We start from the raw sequence: 14,252 nt of genomic DNA, 5'->3' as shown, positions 1-14,252 counted from the left end.
TACTATTTGTACTAGAACTAAAGTACTATTTCTTGATGGTTGCCCTTGAAATGGCCCTTTCTGTCTCTTTTTAGTCAAAAAAAGGCTTTTTGACTTTTTTTTCTAATTGGGTTGCCAAGACATCAGACATTATTATGCAAAATTGGACTGAAAATGCAAAATGCAAAAATCGTTTGCTAACTGCTCCACCACGTCACTGATACCTTCACATTTTCGTCCGTTTATCATCCGTTTCCGCAGGGGATCACTTGTGAAAATGTTGGAAAATCCCAAAAAGTGTCTCCTTCATAATAACTGAAGCCTCGTGTCTTGCTTTTTGCGTTTACCCTTGTAATTACGCGTTTATTTCAGTATCCTTCAAATGTGTAAACTAGCTTCAACGGAAAGCTCTCTCACCGCCGCAGCACAGGCGCTTTATTTATGTGTAAAATGAGTGGAATAAAAATGAATAATTTACAAACCTGTGGCGAGCAGACACTTTCTAACTTTCCTGAACATTTCCCAGGTTGCTGGAGGAGAATCTAACGTGTTGCCAGAATGTCGTGTCTGTTCCTGCAGCTGTGCAATTTCGCCTTTTGATATTGTATTATAATTGGTGCCTTTAAAAAAATACACCTGCTGTGAATTAGGGTGGCCTGCAAAGTTATTCTGTGATTGCATTATAATATCCTTCTAAAATACGTCAGCACTCAAGTGCGACTACTACAGATTTGATGTATTATGAATGCATTCTAAAGCATTACAATCCCATTTATTATTCATTATACAGATATCTAAAGCTCCGCTGAAGTCCTACACGGGCATATCGACTGCCTGTGTTTAATCAAACATATGCCGCCCTTTGAATAAGACAGTATTCCCAACCACATCCTTTTAAGAACATTTCTTCCCTGCCCGTATTTTCCATTTCTGTCTGGTACATTAAGTCGCTGAAACAGAAGAGGCATCCTGTCATCCGAAGTGTGATAACAGAACGGTTAGCTTTCCTTTTGCCCTGCTCTCCATGTATAAATATGTATAGTTCTGATAAGATTAATTGGATCGCCTAAGTACACAGAAAAGGAGAAAGAAAGAAGACGCAGAACAGAGCTCTTGTTCCGGCTGCTTTTTGGAAATGTGCTCCGGGCCCACCTCACATTCCCCTGCTAAAGTGCTTCATTTTTTTCTTGAACAAACTGCCTTCAATTAAAAAAGAAAATGGCTTACCCAAAGGTCCCGAGGAAAAGGAGCTGAGCAAATGGCTTGAACACACTCACGATAAATAGTCCTGTTAAAATATTAAGCATTCTGAGAAGTGTTCGATACAAAATGCTCACCTGTCTTAATGGAGAACCATATATCTTTGCGTTTTCACTGCTAAGAGAAATTATACAGTGTGAGCGACTCTGTTAGAAACATACTCGCATTATATATCACAACAAAATCATTTTTAAGTCTAAAGAAATAAAAAATAATTTTTTCATTATTATTATTATGTACATATATGCATATCCCTACCTGGTCTCATGGCATAAACGTGCACCTTTTAGCAAAATACATACCTACAAGTGTATCACTGAGACACCTTTTATTCCTTTTCACACAAATCTTTTGAGTTTTCATTAATAAAGCGTACATTTCGCACAATTATTTAAAGAATATTATGTGACCTCAAAACAATATGCTGTGATATTTGAAAACTGGTGTTTTTGAATGTTAGCATCACACATATCCAGGTTCATATCTATGGGTTTCATAGACAATAGGTTTGTTCGGTAGCTCACAGAGCACAGAGATGTATTTCAGAGACCCCACGTAAGCAAAACAGTTCAGTTGTAAAAGGAAGTAGCAATGACAAGGTTGCATCAACAAACGTGTTTTGTATCAGTTTTGCATTTGTAAACATGATCAGATATGTTTAGGGTTTGGTGTAGGGCATATTTATAACAGGATAGAGCGTAACTTTTAGCAACAGTCCTTGGGAATTTCAATTCTGACCAACCCCCAAAAATATGTACCTATATCAACATAATAAATCGTGCCAGGTTTCATGTATTGAATCTGTGTTTTAGCGCCACTCAGTGGACATTTCTCTTTGAAACTGCACCGAGATGTGCAGTAAACACATAAAAACTGATTTCATGATTAAAAAGTATTAAAAAGAGTCCCAAAGTAACTAAAAACCAAGGATCCTTCGTATCTCTCCCACACGTTTAGTTCTTTCGGATGATTTCTGAGGCTACATGGCATGTTCTAGCAGGGCACTTCTTGCCTTCCACAATTGTTTTGGCAAACGGCACCCTAGAAACATTCCCATGGCATCGGTCGTCACCTGTGAAAAACGAGCACAACCAGCCAATGCACGTGACAGAACCTATAAACAGTCATCAAACCAATTCCCATTAAATACGGTCCCAAGACCGATTGTTTGTGTGTCAAACCAAGAAGTGGGCAGAGAAGAATTCTCTACAAACGCAGAGCCAGCAATAAACCTCCAGTATAAATGGGAACGGACGGGCCACATAAAGGGCCTCAATGTGATATTAATCCTGCTACCGCTGCGGTCTGGAAGGCACTCCGTCAAGCTAACGTGTTTTACTCCATCTACGGTACGGTTATGATAATAATGAGCTGTACGTTCCTCACATCAGCTCTGAGCGATAGAGGCTCGAGTCATTGGTGTGTTAAAGTGTTTTATTATTACTGGAATTATGAATTATTTTGGGGGAAATTCTTTCTGCACTCATGAGTCTATAAATTGGAAGAAGGTTGCTTTACTCTGAATGCTCTATGCTGCATTCTGTCAAATATCAAATATTCTGTGGCACTAAGTTAAGAGAGTGGCTGTTATTTTGTATTATAAGCTTTTTAAAAAAATATACATATATAAATATACATACATATATGTATATTTATATAATATAATTCTTTAAGAGTCTAAAAATATTACAAAATACTGTCTTTAAAATTATTTTTTGCTTTTTAATTATACATAAATGCAGAATAAAGGGATAAAAAGTTTTGTGTATATAGTATTTACGATGTAATTTCATTCCCATTTTTAATATTTGGTGTTTTAGTTAAAGAGTGTAGTTAAAGAGTAAACGTGTTTTAAAAACATTCCATATACTTCACCATAAAAAATCGCAGTCAATAATATTAAAGTATGTGGGTTTTTCTTTTTTTGTCTGCATGCTAAAACTCTCTCTTTCTCTCTGTCTCAGGCCGCAGAATGGGTCTATGATCCTCTACAACAGGAAGAAGGTGAAGTACAGAAAGGATGGCTACTGCTGGAAGAAGAGGAAAGATGGGAAAACCACGCGGGAGGATCACATGAAGCTCAAAGTGCAGGGAGTCGAGGTGAGAGGCTGTTCGCTATTAGTAACACGATAACTCTCCAAAAACCCTGTGGAAGCGCGGACAGGCTTTTGTGTGCGTCTTGCTTAAGTGTCGTCAGACTGATTGGAAGTACGGCGATTGTTCCTGAACACGCCATTGAGGAAAAAAATGGTGTCTGTATTTTTCCCAAATCCTTCGGCGCTGCTTTCATCATGTTAACCTGCGCAAGTGAGGATGTGTTTGTGTGTGTTTGTCCATTGCACATGACCTTTCTAAGATATGAACCCCCCTCGTCCCTGTGCGGATGACTCTAATGTGTCAGCTCAGGCGTGGCCCCTTTAAATGAAGAACCGTAATGAAGCATGTCTCCGGTCCCTGCGTTCCTGCTCACTGCCTCTAATGAAGAGAAATGTCAGCACATTGGCGATTTAGCGGTGTGATAGAACGAACACACGGATGAGTGCAGGCCTCGCCGGTCTCCTCCGACGCTCTACCTATCCGAGCCGCTCACCTGAGCCGTGTGCCTTGATCTAACTGAGTTTTATGAGGCCCGTTAGAGACAGAGACGATATTTAGTTTAATACATTGCTGGCATGTGTAGCCTTTACAGGGATAGATTATGCAAAGATTACAGTTCTATCACTGACTGTTTATTAGCAACTATATCATTCCAAACCCTTGTGGCTATTATTTCTTCTATGAAACAAAAAGCATAATGTCCGACCTGTTCTTTTCTATACTGCAAACGTTTGACAGCAACTGGGGCTGTCAAAGTCAAACATGACAAAAAAGTCACATTAAAGGATCGTAAATATCTATCTATATATATATATATATATATATATATATATATATATATATATATATATATATATATATATATATATATATATATATATATCAGGCGTTTGTTATATTCTTTCAAAGTTGATTTTAATATTCAGTGATGTTTGCTTTAACATGCTAGGCCAAGCTTGAATACGTGCAGATATTTATAGAGTCACTGTACGGTAAATAAGTTGTTTGGACTTCTTTTTCGGTGCTTAAATGCCTTTTGTGGTTTTGAAGAGAGATCATTTAGTGTTGAGAGTAAGAGAATGTGACAGAATTATCATTTAAGTCAACAATTCCTTTAAAAAGGCAGATTTAAATACAAATTGAACTCTTTTAACGGAATTGGAAAAGAGTCAATTAAACAAGAGTCACTGAATCATTAGTAGAATTTAAATGCTTCTGCAAACAAAGTACTCTTATGAGTTATTTCTGTTTCAAGAATCTTTCAAAAAAAGTATGGAGTTCTTTTATTTTATGGCACTTATTTAGCTATTTTAGAGTTTGAATGCTTTAAAAATTTAATTTCAAGGCAAATATAATGCTTTGTAAAATGATTCACTGATTCATTAACTGAACCAGCTCGTAGGAGTCAATTGTTCACCTGTTTGTACTCTTATGGGCTGGTTCTTTTAATGAGTCACTGAGATTCAAAGGAGTCAAAAGCATCAAGAAAGCAATTTATAAGAGTCACATATTTAAATGTTTGTTGAAACAAATTGCACTAATAAGCAGTACAAAATAAGCCGTTTAAAGTGCTTTAACCATGGATTTTGTTTGTCCATTTTGGAGCCTAATTGTCTTAGTGTATGTTTTTGATGTTTTGAAAAGAACAGCTTGAAAATACCCTAACGTCAGATCAAACATTTATGGAAATGATGACAGAATGATCTTTTAAGTGAATGTAATTTCCAGCAGATGTAATGCTTGTATAACACAATTTTACCATTTAGCACAACACAAGCTAAGGAAATATGACAGGCATGAAATGTGTATTTGTCCGTCTGTGAAAAGCATTATGTGTGGTGCCGGTGGCAGACTCGACTATAGAACATCCCTAGGGGCATTTTTCAATGCGGATCATTCCTCCAAATTTGTTTGACGTGTTGAAAACAGGGTAGAAAATGGGTGGACAGCTGATGTTGAATCAATAATCATACAAGATGTTTCTGTCTGGAGGGACGGTAGGTCTGAATGAACAACGACATTCTGACTGATGATTGTTTCACCTGCGCTGGGCTAAAAGGGCAACGGTGGCGAGCCTTTTGGTTTGTTTTCTGGTTTGCTGGTCACATAATTAGGATGTAAAATCCTAAACCAGAACTATTCCCAGAGATCCGGCCCTTTGGAAATCTGCATTTAATTTTATATTGGCCTTGGCAGATATTTCAGTGTGTGTGTGTGTTTGTGTGTGTGTGTTCAACTAATAAGCGCGTTTCTTATTTCTCAATCCAATCAAGTGAAGTAGGATACATTAGCATACATTAGGAATTAAATCAGATTCAAATGTGTTTTATTTTGGCTCTATGACACAAGCGGAAACACACTCATCCGCTGAGGGCATTTTGGCACAATGACACAAAAAACCCAAAGGCTTGAGCGAGAGAGATAGAGTTCAAATGAAAAAGCTCTGCAGGGCATCTCTGCAGTTTCCAAATTGGAAATATCATTCAATTTGTAGCATATTTTCCTCCTTGCGTTAGTCAAGCTTTTATTGGGAAAAAAGCATTTTTACAACCTCTTTCTGACCCTTTGATTTAACAGCTCGTTTTTATTACAGCTGGTTTAAGACTGCTTGAAGATGAGCGACTAACAAATGACTCTTATCGCCAAAAGATTCATTGATTTATTAGAGGACACCTATTACGGCCTTTTTACAGTATCTAATATAAGTCTCAGGTGCCCCCAGAATGTGTATGCGCAGCTTCAGCTCAAAATACCCCACAGATCGTTTATCACATCAATTTGAAAATGAAAAGCTGAAAGACAGGTAGTTTTTTGTGCATAAATGCAAATGAGCTGCTGTTCTCTGCCCCTTTTCCAAAACAGGTCTGTGCCTTTACAGCTCTTTCCTCGGGTGCTCTTCTAAAAAAACACATGTTTGCTTTTGTTCGTCATACCTATCGTCATGAAATCGTGCGTTTATCTGTTTAACTTTTGATACACATTTTTCTGAGGTAATATTTTCTGGGGCGTAATATTATAATAAGATCGTCTTTCTACATCACAGGGGAGTGAAAGGTTGCAGCAAAAGGCTTACCAAAAAAAACACACATTCACTTGGTTGTTGTTTTTTACAGTTTCTGGTCTGGTACTGTAGATGCACCGGGGACGCAATTATATGACTTGGAAACATGGAAAAAGTCTAATTTTCATGATATGTCATCTTTAAGAAAGGCAGCTCACAAGAGTGACTTCAAATTGTTTATGCAAACAGATTACTAGCACTGTATTAGCTTTTTTATATAACTAAATAAGTCAAAATGATTCATTCGTTCAGTCTTTGTCTTCTCGCATTTAATACAGACTGCAAATTTGCAATATACAGCAGGAACTTGAACGGCGGTGTTGGGAACCAGTTCACCAGAGTGCTTATAAAGGGACATAAATCAACCCCAAACCTGCCCCTGAGCTCTCCATCATAAGCCATTCCTGCCCTCTGGACACCAAACACATTAAAGTGCTCTCTAGATCCCCATACTCGCTCTGTTTGCTCTGATAAAGAACTAAGCCATTTACCAGCATCCATTGGAGTCCCCGGTTACCTAGCGATGGTGGCAGTAGCCATGGGAGCGGTAGTCACAGCGACAGAGAAGATAATTGCAGTAGTTAGGTAGTTTCACTATTAAAGGAAGCTAAGATGATGGAGCTGTGACTGAAGCTAGTGGGGATGTGATCTTGAATGTGTGTGTGTGAGAGAGTGTGTGTACATCGCCAGATCTCACTGTTAACCTATCAAGCACATGTCTGGGTCTGTTTTTGTTGTTGTTGTGTTTTTGTTTGTTTGTTTCAAATTCAAAAGAAAGAAAAGAAATAGTTTGTCAAAATTCTAATACCATTGTTTAATAGCAGCTGGGCATAGTTATTTTTCTTTCTTTTTCATGTATACTTTTACATACATACATACACTTTCTTTAAATGACTGTTTATTTAAATTATACAATTAATTATGCATAACTGTTAAATTATATATTACAACTACAGGTTGTACTGCATTTATTTATGCTGATTTACATTGAAAACATTGTTTTCAGTAACACCTAAAAATAATAAAAAATCAAATGAAACTTTTTTTAAGCATATCAAATACATACAAAAAATGTATAAAATTTCAATTAAAATATAATTAATGTTAATTAAATTTAATTTAATTGTGTATACATATTTAAATGATACAGATTTATATTATATATGATTTTATATATAATTAAATTATATATTACATACAATTATGTATTACAACTCTATGTTGTGCTTCTAATAATTTTTGCTGATTTTATTCAATAACATTGCTTTACAATAATACACTAAAAATGTTTGAAATCTAATGAAAACTTTCCACATTAAAAAACATATTTTTTTAATGAAAAAATGAAAATGAAAAAATATCAGTACAAAAAAATCATAATGGTCCTTTATTTTTTATGTTTGTATATTAGAATATTTACCATGTTATATGACCTGTGAAGAACAGTAAGGAACTTACTTGGTTATTTGTAGAGGAATGGAATATTTTAGTTTCACAGTCTCGTGGAATTTTTCAGCGGTGAGGCAAACTGTTGTACCCATAGCTCTGTTTAATCCGATTTGCTCTGTGCCATTTGCTTTTGTTTTTTCATCAGTTGTGATATTTAAGCCTATTATTTTGTTTAGTTTAGTTTGTCTTGTTTTGACAGGCTTCGTGAGACGCGCGTAACGTAGCGCTCGTACCGTTGTGGAAACTAATTCCACCGGCCCAAGTCATCTAGCAAATAAAGCCTCTGTTGTGTGCATTATGATTGAACGTACACACACATCTGTTGAGCGTAGACACACCAATCCACCCGAAGACGTAACAGATGTGCATCCGTCGTGTGAGTTGTTCCGTTCGCCTGGAGACTCACAGATTAAACCAACAGGAATAAATCAAGGCTATTAGAATGGCTGCTAATGCCTGGAGAAAAGTGGAAAAACATACAGACTAATGCTGCTTGATTAAGGGACTGAGACTGACCAAGAAACAGACAGGGGAACTGCACATCTTATGTCTTTTTTTGACCTCCGTGCATAGAGAGGACTGATCTGGTATGAGCACCTAGCCAGCACACGGATGTAATATGTGAAAGACAGCTTCATCAAGAAAGTGTCACAATTATGCATAAACTTCTGACAAACTTATAGTTTAAAAAAGGAACATTTTTAAAATTGTTTCACCAAGGCTGCATTTATTTGTGAAATATTATTACAATTTAAAATAACGGATTTCTATTTGAATGTATTGCAAAATGAAATTTATTTCTGTGACGCAAAGCTGGATTTTCAGCATCATTGCTCCAGACTTCAGCATCACATGATCCTGCAGAAATCATTGATCTTCAAGAAACTTGGTTATTGCATCCAGTGTTGAAAACAGTTGCGATGCTGGTTTATAATGCAACTGTAATACTTTGCAATACAATATACTGCATCTAAACCAGCTGTATTCACCGGTAAACCTGATTTAAGCACATTTTGTCCACATGCACAGTGTTTTGCCAGCATTTCCTAAAGCCAAAATCTGCTAAATGCATTCATGCACTAAAACCTCCCAGACTCGCGTCCCCCCGGGAAGTTCCTACTTACAAGTTCAGAAGTCGTAATTATGCTGTGATGTGGCTTCAAGTGATTTTGGTTGGACTCGTTTCTTTTTTTCACTTTCCAACAAAAACAGGAAGCTTTTTAGCTGTAATGCAACAAAATACAGTAAACGGTAAAGGATGTACATTAGTTGTGTAATTGATGCTTTATCTGTATTTTATCATTTTTATGCGACCATAAAAAATGATTGGAAATGTGGTTTAGTCTGGCGCCTCATAAACCAACTAAATAAGCAGTATTTCCCAGCAAATCCTATCACTATTATTCATCTTCAGAAAACAAAATGCATAGAAGTCCAACTGTTTGGCCACTGTAACGATTTCTCCATGACCCGTTAATTTAGTGAAAAATCGCTTTAATGTAAATGAAAGAGTCTAACTGTGTTGCTATGCAGTTGCAAACATGTTCAGAGTGGTTGTTATGTAGTTCATAAGGTCTTCTTAGGATAGACATGTATAGATTATATTCGATCCGAACCGAGATGTCGATGTGTCCGCCATCTTGGAATGTGGAATGCAAGTGGTTTCCAGCGTGTTGCTATGCAGTATCTGAGATGTTTTTGGTGGTTGCTATATTGGTTGTAAGGTGTTCTGAGTGGATACAAGGATATTGCTATGCAGTTTTTAAGATGTTTTTGGGGGTTGCTATGGGGTTTTAAGATGTTCTGAATGGCTGCCAGGGTGTTGCTATGTAGCCTCTAAGATGTTTAGGGGGGTTGTTATGTTGGTTTTAAGGTGTTTTGATTGTTGCTATGCAGATGTATTGTTATGAGGGGTTGCTAAGGTGCTTTTGATAATCTCTTGCATTTATCTAGGGTGCACATAATGTTTAGAAAAAGATTTTTCTGCCAATATTTACAGTTGCAATTTATTGTGCTTTGTCTTTGTCCATTAACTGATCGAAAAATTACTTTAAAGTAATCGGAGAGCATCTGACTAGACCAGCCGCAATCCAGCGGAAGCCGTTGTCCAGGTGTGAGTGGAATGACTCAGCAGGTGTGTTTGTGATAGTACTGATCTCTCCTATCACTGATTCTCTCCACACCCCTCCTCCACCATCCGCTCAAATGAATTTGGAACTCACAGCAGGTAGGTGTATCGAACCCCGAGTCCCTGGTGTGGAGGCTGGAAAAGAAATAGAGGCAGAAATCCAAAAAGAAACTTTGTGAATGAGTAAGACGATCGCGGGGGAGCCTCTGAGGAAAACAGCGAGAGAGCTTGTGAGGTACAGAGCAGAAAAATAAAAGCGTATGGATTATTGCTAGAGCTTCTGGGAATTCCCAGAGCGGGAAAAGAAAAGATGGCTGCCAATGGTGCTGGAAGCTGTCAACTTGTGTTTGTCATCGAGTTCCATCGCTCGCTAACTCTGTCTCGCTGACTTTCATATGCTTTTTGTGGACATGAAAGAGCATATTGTACATTTGTCAAAGCTAATCTCACCCAGCTCAGGGAGCCAAGGTTTCTTGAAAAGAGGAACCATTTTCTCCAAATTATCCCAGTCGGTATCAGCTCAGGCTAATGTGCTGCATCACATCTTGGTGTTAGAGCAGCGCTTCCATAAACACATTCAATTCTGTACTAACTTTTGTTTGATTGGGCTACAAGCAGACACTAATTTGAAGGAATGTTTCTGTGCTACTTAAACCTAAATTGTTTAATCGTGAAACAGGTTTCTGTGATTGCACAGATATAATGAATTCCAGACACTGCTGTGTTTCTTTTTTAAGACAAAATCTCTGGTGTAAGACGAGATGTAGCTCTTGGTTTCCGTTAGATGTCAATAGTTCTCAAGAGATTAGGCTTCGTGCCTTACTCAGCATTTTAGCTGTTAATAGAGTTGGGGTACTTGGACTCTGACTCTGCAATTACGAATGAATTTTGGGCTCAGACAGACTCAAGTGGAGTCGCAGTTCCCTGTCAGTTAAAAAACAAAGAGCCAGGTTTTTGAGAAAAGACACAGTTTTGCGTTTCATTTATGTCCGAGTCGCAATACACACTAAAGTAAATACCTAGCCTTGTGTTGTAGCTAATAATGATAAATATTAATTGCGTTCGCTTCATGTCAATCTACACTGTGCAAAAGATTCAATTTGAATGTGTTTCATCCTGGTAAAACAGGGTCAGACAGTTTGTTGATATTATCAGCATCATCAACAATATATATATATTTTTTTTCATCCATTTTTTCAGATCTCATATAACTGTGAAGGTTATTGTGACATTTTATCCCACTTTTTTTCTCAAAACTGCATGATACAAACTTGCCATTTTTCTCAATGTAAATGTAAAGATTTAAAGTCACATCATTTCATGCGCATTTCAAATAAACATTTAGTAAAAAAGTACATACATTTTTATTTTATTAATATTATAAAAACTGCAATTCAGACTCTCTGATCCCCATCGAAGTCCAAAAATCCTGGAATGGTTTCTTCAACAACCTTAATTTCTTTTCAAAAGAGACATGAACATCCAGTAAGATGACATGGAGTAAGATCATTTAGAAACATTGTCAGTGTTGCTGTCAATGATCTATGTGTTATGTCTATATTTGCAGCTAAATATTTCAACAAATTGCAAAAGCTGGTTAATCGATCAAAGCCTACCGATTAATAACCAATTAGTCAATGAGATGTTCTAATAATCGTTTGATTCTCCAAGTAATCATCTGTTGCAGAACCCCGCTGACTAACATTGATCTGAAGTCAGTGGGTCGACTATTTGAGGCCTGTTTGATGGGCGTCCACGTTCCTCCCTGCTTCTACCCAACAGGAAGCTTCCATAGATTATTTATCTGCGCTCGAAGGACTACGTGGCTCCTGCATTATTCACAGTGTAAAAAGCAAGAGAGGCAATTTGGTCCGGCGTTATGTTCAATAAGCATAGCATCAATCCCCAGCCGTGACGCAGGGCTCCGGTCCCGGCTGAGGAGGAGGAGGTCGGACACGTATAAAGTTGCCTTGTGTGCTTTCCGCTCCTATCTCTGGCTGTAAGACAGATAAGACGGACGGCAGCCAGCGTGGTTTCCCGAGCAAAAAGATGCAATCACGTCAGACTCACCCAGGATAATCGAGGGTGGGGAAATAATATTTTATTCAATCAATGAGGGTCAGTGTTCTGTGATGGACTGTTGTGATCTCCCCGTCATGTTTTCTCTTCCGTTTTCTTTGTTTCTCAGACTACATATTATATTCTTGCTGAATAATCCATTTTGGAGCCAGATGGAGGATGGGTTTACATGCATGCAAACTCTGCACACAGACACACACTCACCTATATATAAATACGTGTGTGTGCTCACACACACTGATACCGGCGATGTCTTGAGACCCAATCGATACGCCTCTCTTCTGCAAAGGCTGAAGGAGCCATTGAGATCATTCTTGGCTCGTGGCCACAAGCTCTTTTATCCTTCAAAGTGTGTGTGTGGCCTTCTAGTATTGATGTTGTGGTGTGTGCCATGTCTGTGTTTTATTGAGTTTGTGTACAGTGTGTTGTGAATGCTGTGTGTGTCTATGACTCAATGTATGAAATGGATAGAGAGCCCAAATACGTTATCGCCGTATCCTTTAAAAGAGCAACTGATACAGTTATTTCTTCTCTCTATACCATGAGTGTCATTTATACTTTATAGATGATAGCGAAAAAGGAGTTGACTTTTATTTAGTTTCTTGTTTTAGTTTACAGCACAAAATAACTAATACCTTAATAACTTAATAAATAAAAATAAAATACCTCATTTTAAATATATATATATATATATATATATATATATATATATATATATATATATATATATATATATATATATATATATTATCACTATAACACTATTATATTATTATATTAATTATTATCACTTAAGTTGAACAATATGATAGCTTAGTATTTAAATTTTTATTAACAAAGATTTAATACAATTTTTACCTATTTTATGCAATATACATTTCATAATTGTAAATAATATTGATGTAATAATAAATACTATATATATATATATATATATATATATATATATATATATATATATATATATATATATATATATATATATATATATAACTTTTATAATTTATTATTTAACATTTTTATTTTAGATTTTAACATATTTGGACATAAGTCCACAAAAGTTTTTTATAAGATAGATATTGCTGATGTAATAAAAAAATGAAGTTCAGTAAGTGAGTCTGATTTTGGTTATTTAACCACTTTGAATGTTTCCCTGATTTCATTCAGCAAAGGATCTGACAAACTGAAACAAAAAGATTAAAAGAACCAGCTTGTCATTTGCGAATTACACATAGACTATAGACTTTAGCAACAGCATAGTACACAAAAAACAGCTTTTAGCATGTAGTACCACTCACGTTTCTTTAAGCATGTAAAAAACACTATTTCACAGCAAATGTCAATTTAGATTTCATGTCCATATGTCCCAAACTCTATGTCCCATAGAGTTTTTCTTCTAGACAAACACGTGACTCTTTGATTCAGAGCGTCTAACAAGCCTTTCCTACAGAGCGGCAAATTGAGTCGCTTTTCAGGCTTTTCACTTTGTGTTTTTTGTGGCATGACAGGCAGGTTACGCTTGCATGCGGCCGCTAATACCCTCCCGAACATGTACGGTTGATCCGTGGAGCTCAAAAGACCCGTCCGAGTAAACACACTAAACGCTCATAAACACACACCATGCCGACTCGTTCAGCCAGACATCTGACATGAAACACAAAAACAGAATTACGTTCTCAATCCGGAGAGGCCTTTCAATGCGTAAATCACAGAGGAGAAATGCGCAGCTCACGCAAGTGTGCAAAATAAAGTCTCCAGAGGACAGAACGAGAAAACGGGGAGAGGGAGAGAGCGGTATTAAGCAATAAGGCATTCGTGGTTGTTCTGTCTTGTGATTTTAAGCTCTGTTCCAAAACCTGGCGAGCTGCCTTGCTGTCTGTTGTCTTCTAAGGGAGCGTGTTAACTTTTAGGTGACAGATTTGGATCACTCTACAATCAGCAACTATAATGCAAATGGAACCTAGACACGCATTGGAGTAAAATAACCTGTTATAGGTAAGATGAGCCATTTCATTTTGGTTCATAATCGATATCTCCCTCCACCAAAATGGACGCACTGGAATTTATTTGGTATTTTAACGCTGACATATTGTCCAATCAGCATCCAGGACCGAAACTATCCGTTTTATGTGTTTAAACATGATGTGAGGGCAGTCAGGAAGAAAAAGAGAGAAACGGAGCGAGAGAACTCGAGTAGAA

General features: G+C 37.0%; 1 protein-coding gene across 9 annotated transcripts in view; it reads left to right on the top strand.

Moving 5' to 3' along the window:
• camta1b (calmodulin binding transcription activator 1b) overlaps nt 1–14,252 on the top strand; it is a 272,140-nt gene that overhangs the window by 171,774 nt on the left and 86,114 nt on the right. For all 9 annotated transcript variants that reach the window (XM_043252306.1, XM_043252301.1, XM_043252300.1 and 6 more), the window contains one exon: nt 3,204–3,339. In XM_043252306.1, the coding sequence (XP_043108241.1) occupies nt 3,204–3,339 (136 nt within the window). The remainder of the gene's footprint in view (nt 1–3,203; nt 3,340–14,252) is intronic.

The sequence above is a fragment of the Puntigrus tetrazona genome, chromosome 11 (assembly GCF_018831695.1).
Source record: "Puntigrus tetrazona isolate hp1 chromosome 11, ASM1883169v1, whole genome shotgun sequence".
Lineage (NCBI taxonomy): Eukaryota > Metazoa > Chordata > Actinopteri > Cypriniformes > Cyprinidae > Puntigrus > Puntigrus tetrazona.
This window is presented reverse-complemented; position numbering and strand designations above follow the sequence as displayed.